At 36.5% G+C, this 17,514-nt stretch overlaps 1 protein-coding gene across 1 annotated transcript; it reads left to right on the top strand.

Annotated features, from left to right (window-relative positions):
• The first annotated feature begins 560 nt into the window (after window positions 1-560).
• Window positions 561-16,890, top strand: LOC140171187 (adhesion G-protein coupled receptor G7-like). Its single transcript, XM_072194387.1, has 12 exons — window positions 561-889; window positions 1,733-2,431; window positions 3,598-3,643; window positions 5,121-5,181; window positions 6,005-6,151; window positions 7,792-8,164; window positions 8,956-9,158; window positions 9,311-9,481; window positions 10,165-10,274; window positions 11,092-11,357; window positions 11,771-11,837; window positions 14,284-16,890. The coding sequence occupies exons 1-12, from the start codon at window positions 745-747 to the stop codon at window positions 14,789-14,791; spliced, it is 2,796 nt and encodes a 931-aa protein (XP_072050488.1). The 5' UTR covers window positions 561-744; the 3' UTR covers window positions 14,792-16,890.
• The last annotated feature ends 624 nt before the right edge of the window (window positions 16,891-17,514 follow it).

The following is a 17,514-nucleotide window of genomic DNA, read 5'->3' as shown; positions in this document are numbered from 1 at the left end:
CGCCTGTATCAAAATATCAAGTGTATTTTTCATATATACTCAGCCTTATCACAAAATAAACAATAGCATTGACCTTACCCAATCAGTAAAGCCTATTATAATCATGTGATGTGATGGCTCAATCCAATAGTAAACATGCTTAGAAAAAAAGGCAAAAAAATAGTCCTGGCTGTTATTGTCTCAATACAGGATAAGATGTGCTAAAAAGTCCTTAAAACAGAATTAAATTAAAGGGATACAAACCTGGTTATGAGACATTAGGAATTTATTTCCTAGCCTCTTAACCACAGGGTTGATGGGCTACAATAGCTATTCAAGAAACAGTGTATGTATTAAAGGGATAAACTGTGCATATGAGATATGGGTTCAAGTGGGGGAAATGTTCACTCCGTGAACAAACAAATTGGCACGACCCCAACAGCTCCCAACTACCCAGCCCACCCCCTTATCAAATGTGCGTCCATAACCACTCTAGTTGAAACACTTTCCTTTCTAAAAGCACCGTGACCCCGTGGACCTCAAAAACAATATAATGTAAACAAGGTAAGTTCACGGGTAATCACGATCGAGGTAGCTATTGCTAAAATAGTGCTTGGTTTGACCACAGATCCTGGTTCGGATAGGTTTTTGTATAAATGGTATTTACCCACATCAGGCCACAGACTATTATTATCGTCACTTTTCCGGCATGAAAATATCGTTTTCAGGTTAGAAGGTGATCACAACCCATTTGCGTCGTCCAACATGGCAACTTCATTTTCGCAATTTTGTGATTTCACGATGGTAGTACTTCTTCAAGGCAAATGTCGAATACGTATTATTCGAATCATAACATTTTTCACTTTGATGAGTGTGTTTCATTTGCATCCTGTGCAGTGTGTTGAATCAGGTAGGTTTATAATATTGTGTAAAGATGTCGAAATGGTGTCGTGTCAGATTTTTTTCCCTTTGGTGTACGTCAAAGTTGTCACCTTTATTCACTATTGTTTATAATGTATATTAAAGTTTTGGCTTGTAAAATAGTGTATACGTGAACTTTCTATTATATCAGGTCTGAAGCTAAATTCAACAAAAACAGAATCCATGAGGACTGAATCTTGTAAAATAGGTCAAAGAAAGATATATGATTTAGGATGTAAATTGTCCCAAAATAATAGTAATACTCTTCCTGCTATTCTATCTTCTGCCATAAACAACATAGCTAACTTAGCTAAGTGACGCCAATTGCACTGAACACATTAGCCAGTGTCTATAGGATGTTCACAGATTTTGGGTCAAAGATTTATTTATTTATTTATTATTTAATTATGTATTTATTTATTTAGAATAAAAAGAGTAAAAAAGGTATCGATCACTACGAGTTATTGTACTTAAAGGAGTATTTCGTGATCCTAGCATCCTCTTTTTATGGAATTTTTAGTAGATATCCACGAAAAAAAGCTTATTCCCAAAATTTCAGTTTATTTTGATTTTGCGTTTGCGAGTTATGCATGATTTTGTATCACTGCTCCATAGACAATGTGTTGCAATCAACCAACCAACCAATAGGCTTGAGATACTTTCTCAAAATATAAAGATCAATCTTAAGAACCACTGAACCAATACTAGGCTCGTTTGTACTCATTTAATGCATTTTCATGCTGATTCCAAATATATGAAAATTTACAATTCTGACATTTTTGTAGATTGGAGAGGGTGAAATTTCATTTTATGTTTCTATTTTTCTTGACAGATTGTGTAAATTATACCAACGTTTCAAGAACGTTCCTTGATGAAAACCCGATGACCACAGAATGTCTAAAGAGAGAAACAATAACAGGAACCGTCAGAAATGGAGACCCTACAGAAGCTACTTTCCGTCATGATAATCAATTTGATCACAGCACCCGCTCTATCTATAGTTTTGCCTTTGATGTAACCCTTCTTAATTCATCAGTTGCTGGGAATGATTATAATTTATATGATAGTTATGAGTATGGTACCCAAGACACGCTTCCAGTTTTTCAAGTTGCTAACGCAACATCGGCGTTGTTTTCACTATCAGTACAGATTTTGCCATTAGGTACAGTAGAATGGATCACGATTTTGAACCGGACACAATATGAAAATTCAATTATATATAGGAACACTTTCTACTTTGATATTGTACCTCCACTACAATTTGGCCCGAGTGTTCTTACGGTTTCTCTTTGGCTTTCCGATTATCAATGGCCCGCTAATATTGCGTCTGCTGATGGCAAAGGTTACCTGAATTTCTTGTCATGTTTAGACGGACCAAATTGCGATGTATTTAGAGATTCGTGGAGAGATCTTACGATTGATTATGAACAGTTTGTGTGTCCGAAACCATATAGCGATGAGTTTTGGGCATATCTACAAACATGTCACAATACTACCATACCTTCAAGTTCATATCCTATCAGCTCAACAGGTGAGTGTTCTTACAGTGGGCCCGGGACAGCGGGTACGTACTGGTCGTACTAGAAATGGTCGTTACACCGGACGTATTATATTTATAATAGCTAGCAGTGATCGAAAAACCTGGTCAGTAGAATGAGCGAGGCTGGCTTATACCGACCAGGAAAGTGCTCTAAATACCACGATATTGGCTTAAATTAGCGATGTGCTTCTTCCTTTTGGCCGGTTTCAGCCCCAAAGTAACCGTGCTCTGTTCTGTGATTCATTATTTCACATTTCGCGGACTTCAAGCACATTTCCCCCGGATTTGTCCCCAGTACGTAGTAGTAGTCAGCAGTTGTGGCCCACTAACAGATTCAGGACCGGATTTATTACTGGGCCAGACGGGGCCAGGCTCCAGGGACCCAAAAACCCTGGGCATGTTCCTTTATAGCCCGAAAACACCACGTTTTGGACCAAAATAGGGTAACATTGCAATGGCCCTTTATATAGCAAAATTCGCCTTCATTTTAGGCTAAAATTGTCTCAAATTCAAATATTTTTGCGCGCATATGTCCTAGCAAAGACGCAGAAAAGCCAGTCAGCAAGAGTAAAATCAATCCATATACTATTGTTGATTTGCCAGTCTAAAGTCGAATACAAAGTGTCACAAATGTGGACCAGTGTTATAAAAAATAACATTAAAATTTTGGGCCGTAAAAGTTTTGTCTGTAGATTTCAAAGCCAAGCTAATTTCAAAGCCAAGCCAAGCTGACGTGATGCACGGTAGCAATTACCCCCATTTTCAAGTCACCCGTCTTCCCATACTGAGGAACAAATCCTGGATGTCAGTCTGGGGTATATGTGCCCATTATAACTGAAGCCACGTAGTCTATTCCAGGCCTTGAATTTTCAAGGCAAAGACAAAGAAGGGCACCAAGGCCAACAAGTGAAGAAAAATACCTTGAAGTTGACAAAGATCTGGTGTTGCATGAGACAGAAGATAAACTTCTGGGTCACGGACTCTTCTCCCCAAATTGTCCACAAGTGATCAACAAGAATGCATAGAAGACTCGTATAATTGGCCTATGTATACATGTATAGTAGTCATTATAGTGGGTGTAGGTTCGAATTCTTGTTTGACACATCTTCAGTCGAAGTAACAAAATACATGTATATAAATTGTCACGTTCATTGCAGCAAGTAGTACTTCAACCGAGACTGGTGAGATAACATATGAATTAAGGTTAGCCGAGAGTTTTTCATGCGCTTGATATCAGAGGGGTGTAAGTTCATAACAGAAACAGCCATGCAGAAAATTAACAAGCGTGTACACTGGGACGTAGGCCTATACTTACAATAGAATATCGATCCACGGTCAAGACATGAAACTTGGCTTAGCTCGTGCCCGGAGCTCGTGAGTCGTGGGGGGGGGGGGGGGTGTCATGAGGGGCGGCATGCCGGGGGGGCACAAGCCGTTTTTGGCAATTTTCATAAGGATTTTATAAATTTTAAAATTGATTGGGGCACTTCGTCAAGCTACGCCCTGGAAAATGTGTTGATTTTGAATTTATAGCCTTGATATCTTTGATGAAATAAATAAATGCTGCTATTCCCCTGATTACAATGTAATAGGGTACAACAATAACATCAACAACAATATCAAAAAGCAATTATTTGCAAATCGAATTTGGGAAGAACAACGAGACAGACTTAGCAGGCCTACAAATTTCTGAATTATATAAAGTGAACAACAATCAGTCACGATTCACTGCAGTCAGCGAATCAATCAAATAAAACTAAAAAGAAAGGAGCAAGAAAGAATAAAAAAATAGTGAAAAAGAGAAAGAAAGAGAGAGAAAGAGAGAGAGAAAGAAAAAGAACGAAAATGAAAGGAAGAAAGAAAGAAAGTAAAAATGAGAAAAGAGAAAAAAAAGGAAATTCAGCCTCACGGGGACTCGAACCCACAAAAAAGGTTCACAACAGATTCCCAGTCTAATGCTCTCTCCACTCGGCCACACATCAACTTACGCAATTGCTTGTTCTCGAAGCGGATATATTACTTTAATATGACGCAATTACTTGATTACAATCGCGTCCGCACAATGGCTCTTAGAATAAACAAGCATGTCGGCGCTGAAATTTTGAACGAACTGATGGAGGAAAAACCTCGTTTTCTGCAATACTAGCTTCAATTTGGAGTGAAAATCAAATGGGATAGCAATTGGCAGAATGTTGAGAAATAATGTAGGTATTCAGATGTCTAAATTAACGTCCCGTAATCAAGATATCGATAATTTCACAAAACAGTTTTTTCTCAGACAAGATTCTCGAAAATGTTCCCCAAAACGGGCTTTTTAAATTTGATCGGTACTGTATTTGGTTCTTCCCCATGGCAACATTATTTCTTTAATCGATTTGTAGTACAATACAAAAAGGAGAAAACAATCACTCGGCGTGGTTTTATACGGAGCGAACATTTGAAAAAACTGCATGGAACGTGTTTTTGATCTTGTGAACATGGTGCGTAAAAATGATTTAAACGAAGGATTTTCAAACGGATTCTAAATTTTTTTATAAACACACAAAAATAATGTAAAGATACATCCATGCACCAACATTTGACTCACTGTGATATTGGATTGCTGAGAAAACGCGGTTTTAGAGAACAACTTTATACGTCTTTTATACGTTTTTTATACGTTTCTTCGTGTAACCTTAAGGACATCCCATACCCCAACAGAAAGCATGGATCAACTAGATCAAGATCTACAAAAACTACCAGTAAGTATAATGTATATAAATTCCACCTGCTCTATATAGTAAAAACTACCGTTGACTACATCAATAATCACACTATAAAATAGAGATGTGTGTGTGTGGGGGGGGGTGTAGGTTTAATTAGTCGTGGTGTGGGGATGGGATGGGGTGCGGATGCCTGAGTGTATGACATGTGTTGTGGCACACATGTGCTGTAGGGCTTTAGCAATTCATTCAATATACCCATGTATTCTACTAAAATATGTCCATGATTTCGGTAATTTTATAAATCCCTTGCTATGAAGCTGAGATTTTATACTATTTGTCACTGCGCACGCTTACTCGACTGCACTGTGGCAGGTCCGAAACCAGGATTTATTGGGGGCGGATTTTTGAAAAAGTGGACCATTTTTTCAAAATTGGGACCTTTTTAGACTAGGGGTGGTTTTTGAACCATAGATGTCAAAGAACAGAGATAAAGACAATGATCGTTATTCTATAGAATATTCATATCATGCTGATTACTCGCACCTGTAGAATCTTTGAAAAGAGCGGTATTGTATTCAATCTATGATTGCAGACATACACACGGCAATGAGTGCAACCTGCTTGTAGTGCAGGTCGATATATTCCATCATATGTAGTTAATCCTGTTACATCACCACTTCTGCGGTGAATTGGATAATTTATAAGGAATTTCCGAAATGGTCATGTAGGTTCATGTGAATGAGAGGGATGTTCAAAATGTCATCTCATAGGTGGGTACATCGGGCCTCAAAATCTAAACTTAAAACTGCGCTCGTTATCATAATTGTATACATTTTTCTGATGTCACTTGTAATTTTAGGAAAACGTAACATGTGATAATGTCGCAGCTGTTGCCGAAGAATTGGCTGACCTGGTTGCCAATGATGCTGAACTTGACGATCAAAATTTGGACAGTATCGTCGACGTTTTAACCAATATCGTTGCTGTCAATGACCCGTCTGAGGAAGTGAGTAAATCATTTTAATCATTTTAATAGTAAATTACAAACATGATTCAAGCATGGGAATTCTGACCTATTGTCTGTCCAATTAACTTAGACACCCAGTTTTTGTTACTTATTTGAAAAAATATACACTTTCAAAGAAAGTCATGAAAGAAAAATGTAACATTCGCTGAGACCTAACGGGATTTTTGTGTTTCCAATGCATTGAGTGAAAGTTTACCAGAAATTCTATTGAAATTGGAAGGTTTTTCTCAACACTTTAAAAATAATCTGGTAGAAGTTGGGTACCATTATTTTGGAAGGTCTCATTATACAGATTTGTAGGTATGGTGATTTTGGATAGTGAATGGATGAGCAGTAAATTAATTATACTCCTCACCAAAAACATTTTATAAAAATGAAAAATATAATTCAGGTCATAAAAGCAGACAGTGTTTCTAATTGGCATATATTTACTCTTAGTGTATTAACTCAGTGATTCCAGCTGTCCCTCAACCAATTACAACAATTCGGCGCGGTATTTGAATCTTCTTCTGTGCATGCTTTTGGCTTGGCACAATTCTAAGAAAATACAAATTGTATGCAATATGAATGTTCTGATGTTATTGGTGAGGAGTATAATTCACAATACACTCCAGACCATAGTAACTTGCCCTATCATTTGTTATAATGCACCAACTGTGACATCTTTTGAGTTATAGAGGTTGTGCATGAAATTATTGATTGGCTCCAAACAAAGGATTTGAACCGGTGTCCTTCACCGAAATCATGGCACAGTGTAGTCCATTCAATCAAATATTGTCATCAACCTATTTGATCGTAGTGTATTTGTTATGCATGTGACGACCTCTCGCGGCAGATTGCAAACATGCTTTTGTTGAATGCATTTGAGTAGACTACCATTATTGTGAATTAGTAAAAGGATCAACGAAAAAAGGGTGGAATCACTGATCAATATGCATGATTACAATGTTCAAACACCCCTTACTGTAAATAGATTATCCCATCAAAAGTTTCAAGTCATTAGGAATATTCGGCTGGACCCAGATATCTTGCTGTAAATTGGTCAAAATTGAATAAAAGTAGACAAGGAAGAATATTTTTTATCGCTTTACTAATAATTTCTGTTAGGTCTGACCGTGTTTAGCCACTTTTCTTTCATGACTTTTTGCCAAAGTGAAAACTTTTCGAAATATATCCTAAAAACCGGGTGTCTAAGTTATTTGGACAGACAATAGTGAATTCAAACACAAGTCAAAGCAAAACAAACAAACATTTACCTGAATACTGTATACGAATTAACGTAATTTATTTCCATGAGCAAGTGATAATAATCAGCGCACGAGGACGTGTATGTGTGTTGGGCAAAACAAATATTCGCGGTAAAACACTCGCATCTCTTTTCCAGCATTAACCCCTTTAACCCAGGCTCGATTTTCTTAAATATAGAGCATTTGCCGTTCTTTCGTACTCGCTATTTCAGGCTCTTAGTAGTTTTAGACACTTAAGTTTTTCACCTGCATCTAGAAATCTGACTTCTTACGTAAAATTCCCGTGGTATATGTCCCGTTATCCGGGGTTGCTGATAATATCTGGGACCTTTTGTTCGATGTGTAGCTTTCAGTTTCCTAATGTGCATACAGGTTACGAAGTCTGTCGTGATGCTCGTAGATGACATCCTAAATTCCACTGTTGGAGATTCAAGTGCAGACGTCTCCGCTTCCGTTCCCGAAGCACCCAATCAGATTCAACGAGCTTTAGAAAGCCAGATTGCCGCTTTGCAAACACAACCTGGGAATACCACTATCGAGCAAGCAAATGTGGCTGTCCGTGCCGTAAAGGTACCACTAGATTCTGTCACCGATGGAAGGCTGGTCTTTGAAACAGTTTCTTCATCAGACGATGGTAACACGCTGGGTACGAATAGCACCAACATTCGAACCGGAGAAGCACCAAATGAGGCAGAGGCTGCTATCTCGTTTCAGCTTCCCCATGATGTACTTGATAATTTTGAAGGTATGATATCATTTTAATGCCACATAGATTGTGTATCCATCTCTGATTCAAGAAATGTTGTTTCGAATGTGGTAGCATAAATAAATGGAAACATTTGAAATATACAGACTTTATTTCTTGACCTTCCTGAATCATGGAATACCTGTATATGGGGAAATGCTTGGAAAATTTACGTTAGCAAAATTCTAAAACTTGACACATGAGCTGTAAGAACGGTATTTAACAGTCTTTACAATGAATACAGACAACACTCACACCATTGTTTGCTGATGCTAAATATAACGTTTAAAAGTTGCACAAGCTAGAATCCCTCGCGAACCCAGAAAAATACAGCTATATTTGGGGGGGGTACTAAAACAGGTTTCACTTGTTTCTACCGCGCTCTCTTTCGTTGCTATGGGCAGACAGAGGACAAAAGGCCATTTACCATGTTTACGGTACAATATTACTGCATCTTGCATAATACGGGGACTATAGTACTAAGTCTATTTTCCAATAAATATTATTTGTTGTACTTCATGAACTACAGTTAATTGTGTGCTATATTGTCTTTCTAACTCTCTGGCCCTTTTGGCCTTCAATTCCAGCCTTTTCCAACACAATGTGTTTTGCTTACTTTTTGCATTAAACTGATTTTTGATATTTTTTTACCCTTCTTTGTGAGGATATTTAAAGAAATAAATATGAATATGAATTGAATCCTTATAGCAACTCAAAATACAATTACATGATATTACAATAATTAATTAAGATTTTGATCAAACATGTGATATAATTTTCATTTATTTAAGGTAACCAGACAATACCCATCAGTTTTGTTGTCTACCAGAACTCCAAGTTATTTCCATCAACAATTTTGGCAGATGTATCTAGGAATGAGGAAGGTCTCCAGCGTGTTGTTGCAAGTCGCATTATCTCAGCCACTGTAGAAGGATTCCCAATTGACAATTTGCCATCTACTCATCCCGTAGAATTGCATTTTGCAATTGAACAGGTATAATAATTGCTGATTTTCTTCTTCTTCTTCTTCTTCTTCTTCTTCTTCGTTGAAATTATTTTGACAGTTATCGAATCCACAGATTACAGAAGCTACCGCAAACCGTCTAATAACACCTCATTTTATGTCTGCTTATCATATCCATTCAGGAAAGTGCTGACAAAACAAATAAGTTAACTAAAATCCAGTGCGTGTTCTGGGATAACAATGCAAGTCACGGGCTCGGTGATTGGTCAGATGAGGGTTGTGAACTCAACCAATCATCAGATGGCAGAGTAATTTGTCACTGTTATCATCTAACAAGCTTTGCTGTTCTTGTGGTAAGACTTCAATGAATTATATGTTACATTATCAGGCCCGTTCGCAGGGGTGGGGTGCAAATTTGCAAAAGTATAAAAAAGTCCCAAACATGAAATTCCAATTTGCAAGCATAGCGAGGCAAAAAAATCTGTTATGTTTTTTTTCTTTTTTCTTGTTTTTTTTTTCACAAAATCGCCTTCCACTGGAAAAGTGGTCCACTTTATCACAATCTGACCCCCCCCCCCTCCTAAAAAACAATCCTGCGTACGGGCCTGAACATTTTTATTTGCAGTTGCGTATTAGACGAGACGCGATAGCCTATTTCTTTCGTACATCATTTTTGTAAAATCAGTTTATTTTCAGAAAAGAAAAAAATTAGTACATTGCTTTATTCAGTGATATGTGATTGTGTAAAGACTATACCACTTTATACATACAATCTAAAGGAAACGTGTTTTAAGCCTAAACTTGCTTACTGGGTTTATGAGAAAAATAATAATTATGAGAGTGAAAATTTGGATGTGGTCAAATTCAAGGGTGAGGCTACCAATCGAGTCACCCACATTTAAATACAAAACATGGCAATTCTAAAGCTCTAAAGACCAAGGTATACATGCCAGTGTTATATACATTGCTGCTGTGGAATAGGAATGACAACAGATGCTTGTTTGACTAAAATCGCGTACTTTCTCTTTATTTGCAGGATAGATTCGGCGGAAGCGACCCTTTCTTTTTGGATGTGTTCAGTAAAGTAGGATGTGCGATTTCAATCATCTGTCTTATGGTCACTCTTTTCACATACATTACAAACAGGTTAGAACTAATTTATAATGTAGCCTAAATAATAGCTCATGTCTCTTCGAAATCTCCAAACTCTACTGACATGACTGACGTTAATGACACAAGGTTTTAAGATACCGTAACAACTCGATATCGAGTTCATTTGAAAACATGAAATTGTTCCTCGCGATGAGTTTGGGGCCTTCAAATTTTGGCCTGTATCTTTCTCAGCAAATCCTTCAATTTCAGAATCTAATGAATCGGAATTTCACCGAAAATCCAATAAAATTTGACCTCATTTGCAAAAGCCAATCAGAGGAAAGGGAGATATCTAATGAAATTCGTGATTGGTCTACAGTAACAGTGCCATTAATAACGGCTTAAATGATTGGTTAAATAAAATCATGGTCTGTACATTGAGAAAACGGCATGATGACTAATAAAAACCAAGATGGGCCGGCTGATGGAGAACGAAGGCGGAGTTAAGTATTTTTTTAACATCAGATTCGCTTGATTCGAGTTGTGATCTTTGCAAGACTCGGGTCAAGTTAAGTCTATGGGCTTTGGACTCGAGTCGAATCAAGTCATTTGGGCACTTGACTCGGGTCATTTCAACAAATTTGAGAATGTAGCTAGAGTCAAGTCATTTGCCCTCACGGACTCGAGTCAATACCAAATCGGGACTCAAGTCGGTTAATCCTCGAGTCAAGTCATTGACTCGAGTCATTGCAACACAGCAATTAATGCTCGCAGGATAAAGTGGCATGTTAATTGCGGATCAATATATTGAAGAAAAATAATTAACCTGTCTCATCAATTTCTATTTATCACTTTCTTGGATTTTTTGCAGGGACTTGCGCATGAAACCACCTCTACAAATATTTATCGGTTTCTGTACGTCTTTGCTGTCAGTATACGTACTATTTCTCTTTGGTATTGAGCGAACAAGGTCACCAAATGGTTGTATCGCAGTGTCTGTGTTGTTGCATTACTTCACATTATCGACAATCTTATGGATGGCAGTGGAAGCTTTCACCATGTATATCCACTTTGTCAGAGTTATGGACCGTATCCACATATCAAAGCTCATGTTAAAGGTATCACTTGTAGCTTGGGGTGAGTCTAAAAAGTATTACCCTAAAGTACAGTGTATGATAAAATTGAGTCGAAGTCGGTGTTCCTAGTTAACCTTTTCTGACCAAGAGAGTGAAAAAGAATCCATCCTGTTCTCATGAAACACAAGATATATGAGTAAACTAAATATTTGTTGTGCATTTCAGAAGCGAAAATGTGTGAAAATGACAAAAAGATGCACCAAAAAATTGGGCTACAAATTTAATGTGTGCGAAAATGTGTCTTTATACCCATCATATAACGAAAAATTATGTCTTCATGTCCCGCTTCATGCACACATTAATCGCAGTAACACAAAATGATACTGATGAGACGTTCTAAAGCACATCTCATCTTAACAAAGAAGCAGTAACACGAAACTAAGGCAATTAATTCCATTTTCATTTCATCAACAGGAATACCTGCTGTGATCGTTGTGGTTGTAGGCATAGCAGATATTGATCAGTACCGCAATACGGATCAGTAAGTAATTCTGACCCCTCCTACCCATTAGGAAATGAATTTGAAGAAAACCTTCTGTTAATAAAATACTATGCTGAGCCACCAGCCTGGGTGGCTCACGCTCCAGTAATTTCAGATGATTGAGCTCAGCAATACATCAAAGAATGTCTTCCAATTCATGAAAACAAATAGATAATCAGCTTATCGGATTAAAAGCTTAGATAAGAGGGAAGGTCTTAATGCTCAGCGAGTGTTTGTAATTATCAGAAGGTTTTCTCCAAATTCATTCTCTAATGAATGTCCTAAATAAGCCAAGAATACATTTTATTTAAAATAACAAATACATCCGGGTAGTCCTAACTGGGAATAAAACTTTAATTCAATAATTCAAAGAAATAAGTAAAAACCTTCTCTGTTTATGGTTTAAAAGACACATCGGGATCAATAGAGTAAATTCAGTAAAGGTTCTTTAATTTGTATCAGATCCTGAAATTGCACATGTGTACGTTTCAGCAACTGCTGTTGCATTTTGCAAATTAACACTGTTACGAGTCGTACTGACTCAAGGCCAAAATCACCTTTTACCCGAACTCACACGAATGCACAACACAAATACACTGTTTGATTAAGCTAACCAAATCTAAGTCTTTAATCGAAAACAAAGTATGATTGGTACATATAACAACAATTGCATACAATAAAATCATACAATCACAGTTTTATTCTATCAGTATTTAACCAGCAGTCTTCTTGTTGGTGATCCTAGAGTTCTTGTAATGTTCTGGACGACTGATGTATATATCATTATTCACTTGTCCAGCGAAAATCAGCGAAGTCCATTGTACACGTGCGTTTATAAATATCCTTGTGTATGAAATCCTCACACGAAAATGATGCTGCATTCTCCAATCACTTATCTTCTTGCGCTGCTTTCTCCAAAAATATATCTCCTTGCGCCGCTTTCTCCAAATATTTATCTCCTTGCGCTGCTTTCTCCAAAAATGGTGTTTCTTTCACCAATCGCTCTTTCTCCATTGCTCCACTGTATTTGACAGATGTGTGGTTTTCATAAACCCAGCAAACTCCAGCAATTCGACAGAAGAACTTTAATTCTTTGATGAGGAAGAGCATTTTCGTGTACTCATAAATCTCCTTCGTTGCTGTATTAAAATAGCTCAATTATTGGCTATGTAAACTGGTTAAAATGTACTTCTTTTTTGAAGCACGAAGACCATCACACACATGTTGAGTTTCACACTCTCCCATGACATTCTGTAAAGTCCAAACTCAAGCCTCCAGCTTTTATACCCTCAATCTATTAATAGACCATTCTGTCACATTTACTTCCCGGGGACTTTCCAAAATCATGTCTATTTCACAATCTGTTTTCAGGGATTCCCCTGATGGTGCAACTACCCAGCAAACACAAAAACTTTTGGCTTTTGGTTTAGGTAAAAACGTTTTAATAACATTAAAATGTCGGGTTATATAAAGGTCATGAAAACGTTTTAAAACGTTTTATATGAAATTACACTACAACAATATTTTTACAATGTTTTCAAAATGCTATTGTAAACTATTTTTGCAAACATTTTTTGCCAAATATTTTGTCAACACTTAAATAACATTATGTTAATATATTTGCACTCAGCGAACACAGAAAGGTTTTTAAAATGCTTTATTCATAACGTTTTCATAACATTTAAATGTCGGGTTATATTTTAAAGGTCATGAAAACATTTTTAAAACGTTATTGCAAATATTTTGGGCAAACATTTGTCGCAAAATATTTTTTCAACCCCAAAATAACATTCTGTTTAGAATGTTTTGTACCAAGTTTTCAAAAATGGTTTTAGAATGTCATTAAAACGTTTTATACATTTAAACGTTTTATGTAAAACAATTTGTGTTTGTAAGGCAGTAGATTATCAAAAATGTTGTTTAATGTTATGAAAAGGTTTTATACCCTTAATATACCCTTTATATAACCCGACATTTAAACATTTTCTGACAACCTTTTATAACCTTTTGCGAATGATGTCGAAAACGTTTTGTGTTTGCTGGGTATGCACTGAATATTGAGTAATATGGAAAATCCCCTATGATATTAATAACTCTGATTCAGTTTGTTTTGATCACTTGATGAATGAAAGGGAATTCCCCAAGAACATGCCATAACAAACAAAATCTTGCAAGTACAAGGATTTCCAGGGCTGGTCTTAGATTTGCAATTTTGTTTTTCATTGATTTTATTGATCCCTGTTGCAGGAACACATTGAAAATATGAGCTAATTGATAATGTCCTTCATCTCTGTTCATGGTGGTTCCAGCTGGCAACTCTAAGATCAGCGCTGGAAATTTATCTAGCGTAGGTTGCAGTTACTTCTCATCAAGTGTTAAAAAGGACACCATTAGATTGGTAGATTGGTGATTATTGTGTTTAATCGCGCCTTCCTTTTCTTTTCAGTTGTTTCATGCACATTGACTACGCATTCTACTTCACCCAAGTGCTACTTCTGGGCATAACCATAGCTAGCAACGCGTACGTTTTTGTTCACGTAATGTACCGTCTTACATCCGGTAGGTTCAACTCGAGCAGCACAGCACGCAATAAACTTAAAGAGATGACGAAAGAAAAACGTAAAGAGATGACGGAGCGCAAACGTAAAGAGATAAAGAAGCGAGTTCAGAGAGCGTTGGCTATATCGTCTGTTCTCGGCTTGACGTGGGTATTTGGACTCCTGTCTCTCATTCACAAAGATGCAGCTCTTACTTTCCAAATACTGTTCTGTATTTGTAACTCTTTTCAAGGACTGTTCGTATTTGCCATGTTTTGCGTGTTTAACAAAGAAGTTCGAAAGATATGGAGCAACTATTATTGTTGCAATGGTACAAAGGACATTTCACCAAATGTGTTGGGTTTAAGTTACAGTGACGCGACTACTAAAGCTGACATGGCATCGTCTCAAATGTAAATAATCACCAGCTTGAACTATTATTAGCAATTATTCTCAGCCCGGTTTCTCAGTAATAATGACATATTAATATTATAAAGTTTTTGATCAAATATGTATCAAATTTGTGTACCTTTCATTTCACACTCGTAACGTATCATTGAGTCGATCTGCTTTTCTCGATGACTGGAATAAAGATAATATAGCACCTACATTTAAATCTAGTGATAAAAATGTTGTTGGAAATTATAGACCTATTTCCGTATTATCAATTGTTTGTAAATCATTGGAAGAGCCGTAAATCATGACCAATTGTATATGCATTTGACTAATCATACTAATGAAGACTAGTTATCCACATCCCAATCCGTTTCCCGTGCCAACCACTATGACTCTACTTGATGAGTAGGATTTAAGCTTTCACTAGAGAAGTCCTTTTCAGAGAGCTGAGCTTTCGGAACTCTAGCGAATGCCATACCTCTGAAGATGTACTGGTAATTTCAAATCGTAACTCGTGATGTTTAAGATTATTTCGTGATCCCAGCATCCTCTATTTATGTCATTTTGCATTAGATATCCACGAAAAAAACCTATTCCCAAAATTTCAGTTTATTCCGATTTTGCGTTCGCGAGTTATGCATGATTATGTGTATTACACTGCTCCATAGACAATGCGTTGTAATTTCGTTCTGGTGCACCAGAACGAAATTCAAATTTCACAATATCTTTGCTAAACGAATTAATCTGCAAAAAATATTTTGTACATAAACATTATGTAGCCAGAGGTTTTCAGTGTTATAAAAATCTCACCTTTTTTTGAGAAAAGTGGGGGGATGAGGCTGTGGATCACGAAATGCCCTTTTAATAGAGAGATTCCGATTTCCAAACGTATGTATCGAACGCCCGTGCAATGTTTTCAAAATCACTTTCCTTTGACGGGATTTTGAAAAAATTGCACGGGCGTTCGATACTTACCTTTGGAAATCGCAATCTCTCTAATAATATAAGGGGTGTATTATATTTCTAGAATCAAAGAAAACAGTTGACACACTGCAAAAACAGTGTTTAGAAAGTGAAGGCAAGAATGTGTTTAGAAACGTTATGTTTAGAATATGGATGTCAGATGTTTAGAAATTGAACACCATCACTGACCAATGTTCAAAAATTGGACATATCATCGGGTGTTTAGCTTCTAAACATGTTTACAAAGTGAAGGCAATATTGTGTTTAGAAAAGTTTTTAATTTCTAAACACTGTTTTTGCAGCGTATGGTAAACCATGATATTCTTATTAATAAATTGATATATAGTGTTAATGATAAAGAACTGACATGGTTTGAATCTTAGTTTTGAACAATAGGTTTCAGGCTATTTATTTATTTATGTGAAAACAACTCTCTCATTTTCCAAATGTTAATATTGGAATTCCACGAGGATCAATTTTAGGTATGTGAATTTGTTTAATTAATCTTTGTTTACCTGATGCTGTAGATTGTAAAACTGTTCTGTAAGCTGACGGTACGACTTTAATGTGCAAAGCTAGAACCGAACAAGAACTTTAAAATACTTTGAAATCTTGCCTCTGTAAAGTAAGTAATTGGTTTAAAGCTAACTTACTTTAAATGTTGACACTTATCTCGCCTGCATTAACTGATTGTTAGCTTCTTAGCTGGACACGGTTAACATGCATTAAATTTACCATATTTGAATCGAACCTTGGGGTACTCCACCTATATTTGAGATATGAGAATACAAGAATTATATACAATTCTATATAAGTAAATCTTTTTAAGATCATATAAATATTTCCTATAAAGCCATAATTTTACAATTTGATTAGCAACATTTTGTGATCAATCGTGTCAAAGGTTTCTGACAAGTTTGAGAATATCCCGACAGTTACTTCATTGTTTTCGATCAGCAATGATCAAGGACATTACATTATCACAAGTCATGTCCGAGACATGCTTTGTACCAATTTGAATGAACAAGTTAGTATTTTTAATGAATTAATTCATTGATAATATTAAAAGGTTAATTATATACTAAAGAACCTACATTGTTTATAATGTGAACCATTGTTAAAGTTATTTATAAAGTTTCGATAAAGTCACTGTAGTCACAGATGTTCGCACAATATGTTATCAGAAAACCATAACGAAAAAACACGTGTGTTAATCGTCCTTTTGAATTCCAACGATGGCGCCACTGTAAAACAGACAGAATACGACGTACCCATATATGGCAAAGCTTGGAATCATAGTACATGCGAATCCCAAACTCCTATGTGAGGCATGACGAGTATAGCCGATCCAATATACCATCCTGGCCACAAAGAACATGATGACAAAGAGAGGCACTAACTTCAAATTTTCCAGCTTAACGTAAGACGCGAAAGCGAACAATCCAGGAACCTGAATAAGAGTTTGTTCGATGGTGTTAGCCAAGACTCGAACGTGAACTGCGATTATAGGGGGATTGAACTGTTCAGGTTTTCTTGGATCCCCAGCGATGCATGAAAAATTACATTGTTGTACCATCGCAAAATACAGTTCATTTTCTATAAGTAACCTTTTAATGGAACACCTTGTACATAGTGTTGAAAATGTACCCTATTTGACCAGGTAAATAACGTTGCTTTTTTTTAAAGACAGTTCTTGTTCTTGGTTGAGTCAACACAGTTTATAACAATGTATAAATAACCTTTTGACATCAGGAACCGCGTTGGGTTTCAATTTCCTGATT

This window comes from Amphiura filiformis, chromosome 15 (assembly GCF_039555335.1).
Source record: "Amphiura filiformis chromosome 15, Afil_fr2py, whole genome shotgun sequence".
NCBI classification, from domain to species: Eukaryota; Metazoa; Echinodermata; class Ophiuroidea; order Amphilepidida; family Amphiuridae; genus Amphiura; species Amphiura filiformis.
Note: the sequence above shows the minus strand (reverse complement) of the source record. Positions and strands in the feature narration are given on the sequence as shown.